The following is a 14,221-nucleotide window of genomic DNA, read 5'->3' as shown; positions in this document are numbered from 1 at the left end:
GGCTTTTTACACAGGATTTTCTTAACCCCGGACTATCGCTAACCCCGTACTATCCTTAACCCCGTACTATTTATTTTCCTTTTCACACATGCCAAATTGTTTTTGCTAACCCCGGATAAGGAATGCTTGCTTTTTACACACGAAACTCGCTAACCCCGACTATTGGTAGCTCATGAATATTCACGACGCACTGAGGGGTCATTCGGGTCATATCCAAAATCGCTGACTTCTGGCGCGCGCTTTTTTTTTCATCGCCGTGATCGCTGTTCATGAATATTCATTATACTTACCTCTGATTGGACAACAGGGCCGGCTCTGTTGCGGGGCATGAATGGGAGCGCTTAGCCCACTTTCGTTTTACACATGCGATCTTAACCCCGTACTATTGCTCTTAGCGCCGCAATTGGTGGGATAACCCTGCTTTTTTGCAGGGCCAAATAATCCCGTACTATAGGTGGGGTTAGCCCACTTTGCAAAAACGCTGTGTAAAACGAAAGTGGGCTAAGCTTAACCCCGTACTATAGGTGGGGCTAAATTGCCATTTAGCCCCACCAATAGTACGGGGTTAAGGAAATTTTAGCCTGTAAAAAGGGTAAAAGTTATTGAAGTTTAAAATTTAGCAATATTTTGTGAAAACAGTCGTCATGAATATTCATTAGGTGGGCTGATGATGTCACATCTCCACTTTCCGTTTTCTTATGTTATTACATAAAATCATATTATTTTCATTATTTCATACTTGTGTGAATAATATGTCTCCCTTATAATGAAATAAGTTGCAGCAATATATATCTAATGCACTAAATCAGTTCTCAGTCCAATTTTTCTAGTTCTTGGAAAAAAAATGAATAAACCTATTTTCATGTAATAAAATACAAAAGAACAAGTGGAGATGTTACATCAGCAGCCCACCTCATGAATATTCATGACGACTGTTTTCACAAAATGTTGCTTTATTTTAAAATTCAATAGTTTTTTTTATTTGTTATCCGATTTTGATGAAATTTTGAGCATTTTGCTCAGTGAATTCTACTCTATTTACTAGGCTATGAACATTTTCAGCCCGGACCACCCCTTTAACTCCTTGTTTTGACATTAACGGCGTAGGTATAGGGGTGCTCTGGGTGCTCGTGCACCCTCCCTCTGACACATACTGGCAAGCAAAACGAAATTTGTACCCCTTCTTCTGCGTTCAACATCTGATAATCCAAATATTAGTTCCACCTCCCCCAATTAAGATGATGTGCAGCTCCCATACCACTTTAGTTCCTCCTCCTCCATAGGATGGGCACCTCAATCTCCATGCTCGAACCAGTCTACGCGCCCTTGAAGGTCTTATATATATATACATACATATACATATATATATATATATATATATAATATATATATATATATATATATATATATATATATAGTAAAGAAATGGATGAAGAGAACAATGGTAGACGTAGCTTAAATCAAGGTTCCCCAGAGCTATCTACCCTTTGGAAAAATTGGTTATGCCGAAAAAATGTCTCCGCCGGGGATCGAACCCGGGCCCCCAGCTTTGAACGCCGGTGCCTTAACCACTAGACCACAGAGACGGGCTAGTGGCGCTAGGCCGACCGAGATCCGATCGACCGTCAGAAAGACAGATATTCGACACTATACCAATTACCTTTGTCGGGTGAAGGTGGGTTTTGAACAATGACAAGCCGTCATGCCTCAGCTGGATCAAAGCTATTGCTTCGATACAGTACACGTATGTGAGAAAGTATACAAATGTGTGAAGCTATACATGTACAACAGCTTTGGCAACTCTTTTATTTAAATATTGTAAAGAAATGGATGAAGAGAACAATGGTAGACGTAGCTTAAATCAAGGTTCCCCAGAGCTATCTATCTATCTATATATATATATATATATATATATATATATATATATATATATATATATATATATATATATATATATATATATATATATATATATATATATATATATATATATGGCATATGGCCTAGAAATCTATATTTCTTCCAATCATGTTGTGTACTTCTAAAGTTATATCACATAATTCTTAATTAACTACTTACTACATCAGCAAAATATTTATAAATACATTTTCATAATAAGTTTATTTTTATATTTTAGTCAAGCTATTTTATCATCATACATTTATTAAAAGAATGGTTGAAGAGTGTTTTAATCAGGCCAGCTACAAATCACTTTTCACATTCTGAATACATCAAAGATGATCGAGATAATTAAATGACGTTGCATTAGTTTAATAACGTAATTTACAAAATCTGAGACCTTTTATAACGCGATCTTATCCATCTCTGCTTTAAAGTAAATTGTCAATAAATTGATCACCAATTTGTTTCGTTTCCCAGGTAATAACTTAGACGATCTCAGTGAAATATACGTGTTACATATTCTATCTAATAAAAAGTGTTTTGTAATTTCAAAATGAAAAAGATATGATAAATTTCCGCATCTCAATTTTAAAGTGAACTAATTTCTCTGACAAGTTAAATGACGCCACCATTACAGGCGGCCAATATGATGACAGGAGTGTAGCATGACGTACGGGGCAAATTTTCTACAAAGCAAATTGGGGGAAATGCTTTGACATGCAATTTAGAGAAGTATGTCATATTTCACCCTTTTCCCTTTTTTTCTCGGTCTTTTTCTCGGTCGAGAAACTTTTTGGGCCATGCCTCCTGAGCTAATGGCACAGGTTTACAAACTAACTGGGGTTATCTCGAAATAGATGACAGCGCTATACGTAATTTAGCTAAGCTCGGACCGATGTAACTGATTTCAATTTGTAATCACGACTGATTCGGTTTCACCCTGCCTGTTTGAATAACATCATGATACATATATAAATATATTCGAAATGAAATTTAAAAAAAGATAACATTGCATTCTTTTCTTAAATATGTTTTACTGTCAAATGGTATACAAATAGACATTATTTCATAACATATAACTGACCATTACGTCTATTTAACTTGAGGTAGTCAATATAGATATTAGTACTGACGCTAAAAACACTCTTCATGAAATAAACATTATACATGATTGTGCTCAACATAAGTGTCATAGAGTAGTATCAAAGATCAAATCCTTCCCAACAGAAAGATGATATAGAAAAATCAAACAAGTACAATGCTAAAAATGCGGTAAAAAGTCATTCAGAAATTCGTCACAGTTACAATAAATGAATCTTTAATTTCACCCTACAGTTCAGGTCATGCCTTGCACACACCCACTATTCATTATGTATTTCAATACAATGACATGATTGAAGATTTAGAAAAAAAACAAAAACAAAAACATGAATCGCAATCCCATATTTTGTTCACGGGGGGAGGGGATGTTTTTCATTATGATATCGGTAAATTGCTAATTCGTCTACTGCCAACTCGTCCACTCACCACATGGTCTACTTTCATTTAGTCTAATGCCATCCCGGACCGTCCATGAACATTTCTTCTAACAACCATTTGGTCAAATCATCACTTCGTCTAATCACCAATTCGTCTATGACCATTTCGTCTCATAACCAGTTGGTCTAACATCCATATAGGCCTAATTTCCATTCATTTTGCACAATATTCAACACTTAGTCCAATTAGACCAAATGGTATATGGCAGGCCTGGTATATGGACTAAATGGCTATTGGAACAACTGGATATTAAACGAAATGGTGAGTGGACGAAATGGCAATTAGACCATGTGGATGGTGGAAGCATTGATGATAGACCAAAATAGTTGGTAATTAGACGAATTGGCATTATACCAATTGGAAATAAACAATCTGAGTGGATGTGATCTTCGGTTCCGGTTGATTTGCATACTTTTAAATTGTGTTGTGCTGTCTGTCGTGCATAATGGTGATGGATCCAGGTGGGGGCACACCCGTTTCGTGCCCCCCCCGCCACCTTAATTAAGAGCCATAACAAATATTTGTTAGCGGAACATGTCGTGCATACATAAGTGATTACATTTTTTATCAAAAGTTTTCTGATATAAATCACCATCAATTAGGAGTTAAGACACTTTTTGGGGGGGCTTGTTAATATTTTTCTGTACAAAAATGCCCCACCCTTTTGAAAATCTTGGATCCGCCCCAGTACATAATATCTGGTTGGTGAATAGTAGTCAGTTTACATGAAGACAACCTTATTTTTGTGATTTTGATGAAATTTTCAGTGCTTGGATCATGTTGATTGTTTGATACTTCCCTATCTATTTGAATTGACTTGCTTTTGGGGATGGACTTGGCCTTTAAATTATACAATAAGAAATAATCATAAACGTATTGCATTGGAGCATAATTATCCCCAGGAGTCATTGTCATCTAGCTTGTCCGATGTCGGATGAGAAAGTGCAATTTTTTTTAAGAAACTTTTAAATTTGAAAACATGAGTTTTAGTGAAAACTTTTACATTTTCTTTCATTTTTGTAAATTCAATTGTTATATAATGCAACCATGCATGCTTACCCTGCAGACAGGACTGACTATCACAAATAAACTTGTTAACAAGTCCATACATTTCATATTTTAAAGATTGATAATTTATCAATAATCTATAACATGACAGAACAAGATATTCCAAAGTTTGAATAAAAAAAACATCTAAAGAATCATTATCATGATTATTAGAGATATTATTTTCTAAAGAGGTGACAGGGGTAATATAAAATTCGGCAACCTAAAACTTTCAATTAAAAACAATATTTTTCTTGCTCCTTTCTCTCCTTATCGCTTCGTCTCCCCCTCTTATATTGTTTTGTTATCTCTAATCCTTTGAAAAAAAAAACCATGGGGTGGCACACCCTCCATCCCTTTATGAGGACCTGCATGAGGAAAGGATATAGGCTTGCCAGTCATATCCCACAGCAAAAGTGTGGTGTTAACGGGTGTATATAGAGGACCATACCAGTTATTTTACACCGGTGTTAAATTGACAGTGTTAGTTTAACACCTATAGGTGTTATTTCAACACCTTTAATTGTTACATTTACACTCTTTGGTGTTATGTTCAATCTATAGGGTGTTAGCTTAAAACCACAGGGTGTGGTCTTCTACTAACACCAATTGGTGTCAGTTTTAATACCAAAGTTTAATCTCCGTGTTTTTAGACCACCAGTAAATATAGTTATGATGAACGTAGTAATGAACAATGAATAATTCTTTATGATTTATATTCTTCGTGGGACACTTTTTATTTATGTACTGTGTCTTCTTATGAGAAAATAAAAAGAAAAAATAAAACAAAAGAAGGTTACATACTGAAGTAAAGATCCCTTATAAAGATGGGGGGGGGCTTTGAATAAAATAATACTTTGGGTGAACATGCTTCACAAATGTACATGAATATAGGCATAAATTTATAATATTAAAAAATGATAATATATCATCACATGAAATGCGTCACTCAGAAAATAATATTAGATTAAATATATCCAATATCTAGGGCCTACTATCAATATGATAATAACTTTCTATATACTGGCCACAAATTACAATTCTAAGACTGTTAAGCAACGTACTAGATATGAGAGAAATATTCAGCGATTCAGAATATAGTTTCATTGTCAGAAGATCTTCAAAACCGCCCAAACGGATGAAAGCATAGGTTGTCAAATTATGGAGTTCGATTAAATAGTTTAGCTGATTAAAGGACAAGTACACCCCAACAAAAAGTTGATTTGTAAAAAAAGATAAATATCCAACAAATATAACACTGAAAATTTCATCAAAATCGGATGTAAAATAAGAAAGTTATGATATTTTGAAATTTCGTTTAATTTCACATAACAGTATTCACACCCTGGTCAGTATGGAAACAATGGGACTAATGGCATCACTCACTATTTCTTATGTATCTTATTATATGAAATATTCCAATTTGCTCCATGTTGTCCTGTAAAACAAAGTTTTATTCCTCCCTGAACATGTAGTATTACCATATAGTTGGTCCTTATTGTCAAATCAGTAAATATTGAAATATTGTATACTTCAAACAATAAAAAACTAAAGAAATAGGAGGGACATCATCGAATGTCTCATTTGCATGTCACTGAGCTAATGTACTATATAAATGATTAGGCAAAATAAATAGCAAAATTGTCATAATTTTCTTATTTTAAATCCGATTTCGATGAAGTTTTCAGCGCTATTCTTGTTTGATTTTTTTTCTGTATTGATTGAAATTCATACATTTCTGGAGTGGACTTGACCCTTAATTTTAAAACTAGGTATGGGCATAACTATGTTTAATACTATTCGATCTTGTCATCCACCCACCCACCATCTTCATAGAATATAGTTATTCCCCCATCATTCTGATCGAGGCGATGGGAGGGGGGGGTGCATGTCAAGTCGAGTAGTTCATGTTTGCCCGAATCTCCTTGGCCCGAATTCACAAAGGTGGTTTTGAAAACCCACGGTTGAGTCCATGGTTTATGTAGATTTCCTGTATAAATTACGCTTAATTTAGCGCGTATCAGGCGCGTATGTAAGAAATGTCCAATGCTGATGCGCGCTTTTGTCACAGTGCGCCAAATTGACGCCTGTTACCATGGTTAAATACGCTATCTTATTCATGAGTCCACTGTTTTTATTCATGAGTCCACTCTTCAAACAGTGGATTCATGAATAAAATAGCGCATCTAACCATGGTTACAGGCGTCAATTTGGCGCACTGTGACAAAAGCGCGCATCAGCATTGGACATTTCTTACATACGCGCCCGATAAGCGCTAAATTAAGCGTAATTTCTACAAGAAATCTGCATAAACCATGGACTCAACCGTGGGTTTTCAAAACCACCTTTGTGAATTCGGGCCCTTATGATTCAAGTATCACGTTTAACCGTACATTGTGATTTCGATTTCTCTCTTTTGATTAAGATCAACAATAAGACTGCAATGTTGATGGTAGAGATGGCCATCCAAATTCCGGTTATCATGAAGACTTTGGTGAATGACTGCAGGGTGTCAATTAAAGTTCCTACAAGAACAAAAAGATTAAGAAAATTAAAAATACATGGTCGTATATGCAGCATATGGGGCAGGGGCGCAGTCGCCCCCCCCCCCCGAAATTTTGAATACTTACATGTTTTATTGAAAATTTTCACAAAAGTTACCAAGAGTGTGCACAAAATCCTTCAGTGTCAAATTAGAAAATGCAGTGTCCACAAGAAACGCTCGGTTAGGTCACTCCCTCGATTTTTATGTTTTTGTTCAAAATTGTTTATGCACCCCAGAAAAGAACTTTTGCATTCGGCCATTTTAGAAAATATACCCACAACACCAAATTCTTCATAAAAAACTTTACGAACGGGAGGTCGGGGGAGGGGGATAAATCATGGTTATTTTTTTTCAAAATAAAAAAGGGAGGTAGTTCCGCAACCCGACACATTGACAAAACCCTCTACTCTTTCTTCTTTCTAATTAATAAAAACAAGTTATTTTCTCTTCTTTTGTATTTTTATTACCAATTTTAGAAAGGGGGAAGTAGTCAGTGTCGATCGTGGGATTATTATTCTTAAATATTTAATTTGTCAATACTGTAAATTTTTATGGGAAATGTTTAATTTTCTTAAGCCTACCTGTCAAAAATCCTGCGGATATACTGCTGCACCCACGCATGAACATAATCAGCCCAAGAGCGAAACTAAAGTTACGATCATCTTCTACTAGCTCTTGGAGAAACGTCGAGCCTGCCGTGTCGAGTAAGAAAAAGCAGAAGCCCTGTATGAAGGCCAAGACTGACCGAACGAGGAACGACCAACCGACGAAATCCAAGAAAAATGTCAAACTGTTTACGAAACCGACAACGATGTAGATTTTGAACATGTGGACTTTCTTTGCGAGGAGTATGACTGCAATGATCCTGCCGATAATTCCACCCAGACCGCCAAATGAAGACAAAAAGACAGCGGTCGATTGATCGATGCCTAGATACTCGGCGTGTGGCACCAAAAACAGCACCCAGACCTGCATTGAGTAATCGTGGAAATAAATCACTGGGAGACATCCCAAGAAGAGGGTTTCCTGGGTGATGAAATGCTTGCAGCCAGACCAAAGAGATTTCTTGACGTCATTATCTTCATCGGGTTTCGAAGGATTCTGATCATCGGAATCGATCCTTCTGTTTATCAAAGGAACATTCTGCTCCATGTCTTCATCAGAGTAAACGCTGTATGCGGACACGTCCTCGCCACGCCTTTCTCCTTTATCATGTTTATTGAGGTCGTTTTGGATCTTGCCATTATTCTTAATAATGCTTGAGGTTCGTTTCTGATCAGAACGTAGCTGTCCTGTCGTGGTTTTGGCTGTACCCTTACTTGAGCCATCCACCGCCCCTGTCTTTTTAACCATAGTTTTTGTCTTTGATCTAGCTTCGTGTCCATCCCGCGTCGACAGAACACGACCGATCTGATGCAAATGGTCTGCCTCTGGTATATCAAGGTGATGACCACTTTGTCCAGTGGTGTGGTCTTTGACCTTGATGATCGGTTTCCGGATAGTGGCTGCCGCTGCAACCAAATGAAGCATGATCCCTCCAAGCATCATAAACACTGCATGATAACCGTAAGCTTCCAGAGATCTCTCAGCTACGACAGGTAGGAATGTAATGCCTATCGTCGCACCAAAGGATGCCACGGTGTTGATCAAGGCAAAGTTGTCTTTAAAGTACTCATTCAAGAGTATGGTTAACGGAATGTAGACAAATCCCCTAAATCCTGTAATAGAATTGTATTGAAAAAAAGATTTATCAATGCTATAAACGATTATGATATTCGGCCATTTTTTCTCCATTTTTTGTTCTCTTCTTTATCGGATTTACAAAACAGGGCGTGGCTAATAGTCAACGGACCTCAGACCAGAACTAGATCGAATCAAGGCACGCACGCTCAAATCAATTTCAATAAAAAAATTATGGGCATTTCCTAGGTTGGAGGCACCTTACGTCCAGGAAACTTTATCCTGCATGATTTTAGAATGATAAGGATGATAGAAAGGAGTATTCCGAAGGGCATATTGTTCGTCACTGACAGGGGCCGCGGAACGGCTTGAAAGGGAGGGAGGGGGTGGGTGGAAATTAAGATCGAAGCAATGGCCAGCAACGACAACATCTAAGGTGCAGATATTTTGTTCTAAATATTTTCTAGATACGATTCAGTATGGTTCTCTTTGTTTATCAAGGATAATTGTGCAAATTTCCTGTAAAAACAAAATATGGTATGAATGGATTTCCGTACAGTTGAGATTGATTGGATCAATCGTAACTCGATCTTACTAGACGGGGGCCAGAAACACCATCCTTACCATACCTGTAAGAGTGAGAAGTATACCGAACACGGTTATGTTTGAGATGAAACCACATGCTATCAGAGATACCGCGCATATTATTCCTCCTGACATAGCAGCGGCCCGATGATTAACCTTTTTAAGGATCAAGGCAACAAAAGGACCTGAAAGCAAATGAAGGACACACAATGGTAAATTGCCAATTCGTCCACTACCACATGGTCTACCTTCATTTAGTCTAATGCCATTCCATCTATCAACATTTCGTCTTACAATCATTTGGTCCAATCATCTCTTCGTCTAATCACCAGTTCGTCTATTACCATTTCGTTTAATAACCAGTTGGTCTAACGTCCATTTTATTTTTATTCATTACTTAGACCACATGTATATAGACTAAATGGCAATTGGACCAACTGGTTATTAGACGGAATGGCATTAGACTAAATGAAAGTAGATAATGTGGTGAGTGGACGAGCTGATGGTAGACCAAATGGTGGTAGTTGGCGATTCCCTGGACGAACAAAAAAAAACACTATCGGAGACGATGACTAGCATAATTATCTGACGTGCTTGTAAATCATGGATAGACCAAATGTTCATTTGGCGTCGTGGTTCAGACGTTAAAACTCTTGTCTTTCAATCTGAGGGACGTAGGTTCGATTCCCAACTATGGCGTGTTTTCTTCAGCAAGAAATTTTCTCAAATTTTGCTGTACTCAACCCAGGTGAGATGAATGGATACCCGGTAGACATTTATTTGAAAAAGACATTATATTTGTTGTGATAGGGGACTATGCCTTTGCATGATGGTGGCATCGGGGCCAGTGGCGGACCGTGACCCGGAGGAGACAATTCATTGGAGGGGCACTGTATTGTTTGTGAACAATACTGTGCTCCTCCAATGCTTTGTCTCCTCCGGGTCACGTCCGCCACTGATTAGGGCATTGTTTGTTAACAAAAAGTAACTCCCCTAAATGTCAAACCAAATGAAACAATCTAACCATGGAGGTAGAACCTCCATGTTCTTACTAACTCACTGTTAGAAAATTTATCCTTAAAATAAAAGAATTTCCTGCAGCAGATCGTTTCGAGAACACCCGTAATTTTCGCATACATTCGTAATTCCGAAGCTTCGTAATTCCGAAGGTTCGGTTATTCCGAAGGTTCGTATTTCCGAAGGTTCGTAATTCCGAAGGTTCGTAATTCCGAAGGTTCGTCAATCCGAAAACGAAATAAGGTTCGTAATTCCGAAGGTTCGTTAATCCGAAAACAAAATAAGGTTCGTAATTCCGAAGGTTCGTTAATCCGAAAACGAAATAAGGTTCGTAATTCCGAAGGTTCGTTAATCCGAAAACGAAATAAGGTTCGTTAATCCGAAAACGAAATAAGGTTCGTTAATCCGAAAATTAAATAAGGTTCGTATTTCCGAAAATGAAAATAATTCATTTTGGTAACAAAAACGATGTTGTCATTACAAGATTACACGATATTATGCAATGATAGTAATAACGATCGATGATACATGCGTGTGTTGGGGCCAAAGCATGTATTTCATTAAGAATGGCGCCCTGATCAAGCATAGGCTAATTTCGATTTTATCTGAGCAATTGCTGCTTATAAGCAAATGGTTTAATTAAAGATGCAGGGATCAAGTGTGTTGGAAGCGTGCGAGCAACCTCTAGATAATAGGATTTGTATTGGAGGGGATGTCATTTTAATAACAGCTTCTGCTGGTAATAAAAATAAAAATAAAAATAATACTAATAATGATCCTTGTGAAATGTTGAAAGCGCGAATCGCAAGTGAAACTATGTAACAAGACGTGAAGTGAGCATTCGGAGCATTTTTTGTAATCGTGAGAAAGATTCTTTCTAAAGAATTAATGCGAGGGCGAGCTGTAATTTGTTTATATACTGACCTGGGGCACGTTGCATGAAACTTTTGGCGGAAATCAGACTAACCTTAGTTTTCAGTTTTTACCAGAGTTTCTCAGGTAAAAAGTTTTATGCAACAGGCTTCAGAAAGTAATCTTTTAAGGACTGCATTTAGTGACTCATGAATAGAATATATATCTCACGAACTAAATAATGAGAGCGCGAACCGCAAGCTTAAAATTTGTGATATTCCAACCTGAAAACTGGACATTTCATACTTCTTTTTTGTAACCAGAAATAGAATGAGTTCCTCAATAAACAATACTTGATGCGAGCGAGAAACGTGAGCCAAATTTTTCCGATTTTCCAACCTGAAAACTTGACATTCTAAGCATTCTTGTAAAAAAAAAATAATAGCTGGGAGAATAGTTTTCAGAACTGAAGTGGCTTCCCTGGGTAAATGATATCTATATCAATATTATCATTCTAGGCCCACATGAAATTTCCAAAAGTTTGAGCACGTGATTCGCTCGCAACATCTCACAAGGATGCCCTTTTAACAGTATTGACCAAAAAGGTGAATTTTACATCTTCAGATTTGACTTTTTCCCCCAAACCGCTTGCTCTCTACGCTCGCAGAAATGAAACGTAAATATATAACTTTAGTGATCACTTAAAAAATTGTGCTCAATTTAGTTACTACAAAACACACAACCTCTTTACACAGATGATAATCTAATGGTGAAAATATCCGTTTGCACCAAATTGCCCCTATTGGCCCCTTTTTTTTGCTTTGCCCCCCCCCCAAAAAAAAAAAAAAATTCGTTCCGCCGCCATTTTCTAAAACACGCATCGTCTTCATGGCTAACTGCAAAAAGTTCTTAAAATGTCCCCTTTAGATCAGGTCAGAGCTTATATATTTAAAAATTCTCTTCGCGCTTCTTGCTAGCAGTTATTATCTGATTTTAGTTACATAGGCATCTCGCTTTGAATATCACAAACATATTGCCCATCATATTAACAAAAATATATAGCTCGCGCTCGCATTATTTAAAAAGGGTTTATCATGTTATTACATATTTACTTTATTTCATAAGGATAAAGCTAATTATTGACTGTTAGGACTACCCTTTCAAAGAAACAAACAAAAATCAACTTTAAACTGCCGATCAAAGAAAATATGGTTTAAAAAAAAATTGCCCCCCCCCCTCTATTTGACGAAAGTTGGATCCACCGGGAGGGAGGCAGGGGGCATCAAAAATGGAATAAAAAACAAGGGAATTAATATTTTCCAAAATGGGAAAGTTCCTTTTTCAAAAATAAATATGCCGTTTTTCATTTTTTTTTTCGAAATAAAATACTCTTTTTAAAGTATACAAGTTGAGTAAAGTTTTCAGGCTGGAATATTGAAAAATTTCAGCTTGCGCTTCGCACTCTCATTCGATTGGTAAATATTCATCCTAAAGAGGTCACTAAATGTTTTCTTTAACATGTTTCTTTTCTGGTCAGTATGTTTAAGCTCGCGTTTTGCGCTCGTGTTAATTCTTTAGTTAGATGCACATCTTTTTTAATGACAGCAGAAATCTGCTCGGATTTTTAAAAACTAATTTTCATTTTTTATTGAAATAAGCTAAAGTTTAGCTTGTGATTCACGCTCGCAACACCTCGCAATAATGCCATTTTAATAATTGACCACAAAAAACGTTATACAATTTCACCTTTGAATTTGTTTTACCAAGCCGCTCGCTCATTATACTCTCTCCCGAAAAATAAAGCCTAAATATACAAATTTTGCCATAATAAGAAGTCACTTCAAAAAAGTTTTTCTCTTCTTAATCACTAACAAACACACAATGACTTCAAGCAGATGATAATCTTAAGGTGAAAATATCACCAAAGTGCCCATTTCGTTCGTTCGGCCGCCCTTGCCTTCCCATCCTCATATGATAATTAAACGGCAACAGTGTCCCCCGCCCCCCTCCCCTTGCCTCTGCCTCTGCTTTCCCGGTTTTAATTTTTCGGATTAACGAACCTTATTTTGTTTTCGGATTAACGAACCTTATTTTATTTTCGGATTAACGAACCTTCTTCGGAAAAACGAACCTTATTTCGTTTTCGGATCAACGAACCTTCGGAATAACGAACCTTTTTTCGTTTTCGGATTAACGAACCTTCGAAACAACGAACCTTATTTCGTTTTCGGATTAACGAACCTTCGGAACAACGAACCTTATTTCGTTTTCGGATTATCGAACCTTCGGAATAACGAATCGTCGGAATTACGCCACAAATGTTCGGATTAACGAACCCTTTTTCGTTTTCGGATTAACGAACATAGAGGTATAGGCAATTTACGTGTTTCGGAATTACGAACCTTCGGAATAAAGAACCTTCGGAATTACGAAGCTTCGGAATTACGAAGTGTAACCGTAATTTTACCACATTGCGTAATCTTACATTATATCATGTAAAATTACAGAAAATTGGTATTTGGTGTAATAAAACACCCTTTTCCCCAGCTTTTCATAAAGACCTGTCCTATTAAATTGCAGAAAAAAAATCCGTTTTATTAATTTACAGAATGATTCTGTTATTTTTTCTGCAAAACCGTCTTTTTCCCCCTGTAAAATCAGGTTTTTTAACAGTGTACCTACTAACTAAATTTAGGAGACCCTATACATGGATCCACCTCGTACATGATTATGATACACTTTACTAGCCCGTCGGATTTGTAAAGTTGTCGGCTTGTGGGGTGCAGGTTTATGAGGGTGCGGGGTAGGATCTAAAATAAACCCAAAATACTCACCTGAAAAGAATGACACTGTCATGGGAATACTGCAGATGAATGCCAAAGAGGCGTAATTTCCGTGAAACCTCTCGACCATCAAAGGAAGCAGTACACCAAATGACTTTGCGATGCCACTCCACATATTAATAACGAACTTGGAGAGTAAGATGACGTAACCCCACTTCCGGTTGGAAATGTGGTAATCTTGGCCTTTGGAAGAATCCATTCCTATATACAT

At 37.0% G+C, this 14,221-nt stretch overlaps 1 protein-coding gene across 1 annotated transcript; it reads right to left on the bottom strand.

Moving 5' to 3' along the window:
• Positions 1–6,015: 6,015 nt before the first annotated feature.
• LOC121426003 (monocarboxylate transporter 5-like) lies at positions 6,016–14,221 on the bottom strand. Its single transcript, XM_041622131.1, has 5 exons — positions 14,002–14,221; positions 9,309–9,483; positions 7,615–8,789; positions 6,851–7,013; positions 6,016–6,412 (listed from the first exon to the last, which is right to left on the bottom strand). Exons 1-4 carry the CDS (start codon positions 14,219–14,221, stop codon positions 6,859–6,861), a joined length of 1,725 nt encoding a protein of 574 aa, XP_041478065.1. The 3' UTR covers positions 6,016–6,412; positions 6,851–6,858.

Source organism: Lytechinus variegatus, chromosome 13 (assembly GCF_018143015.1).
Source record: "Lytechinus variegatus isolate NC3 chromosome 13, Lvar_3.0, whole genome shotgun sequence".
Taxonomy (NCBI): domain Eukaryota; kingdom Metazoa; phylum Echinodermata; class Echinoidea; order Temnopleuroida; family Toxopneustidae; genus Lytechinus; species Lytechinus variegatus.
Note: the sequence above shows the minus strand (reverse complement) of the source record. Positions and strands in the feature narration are given on the sequence as shown.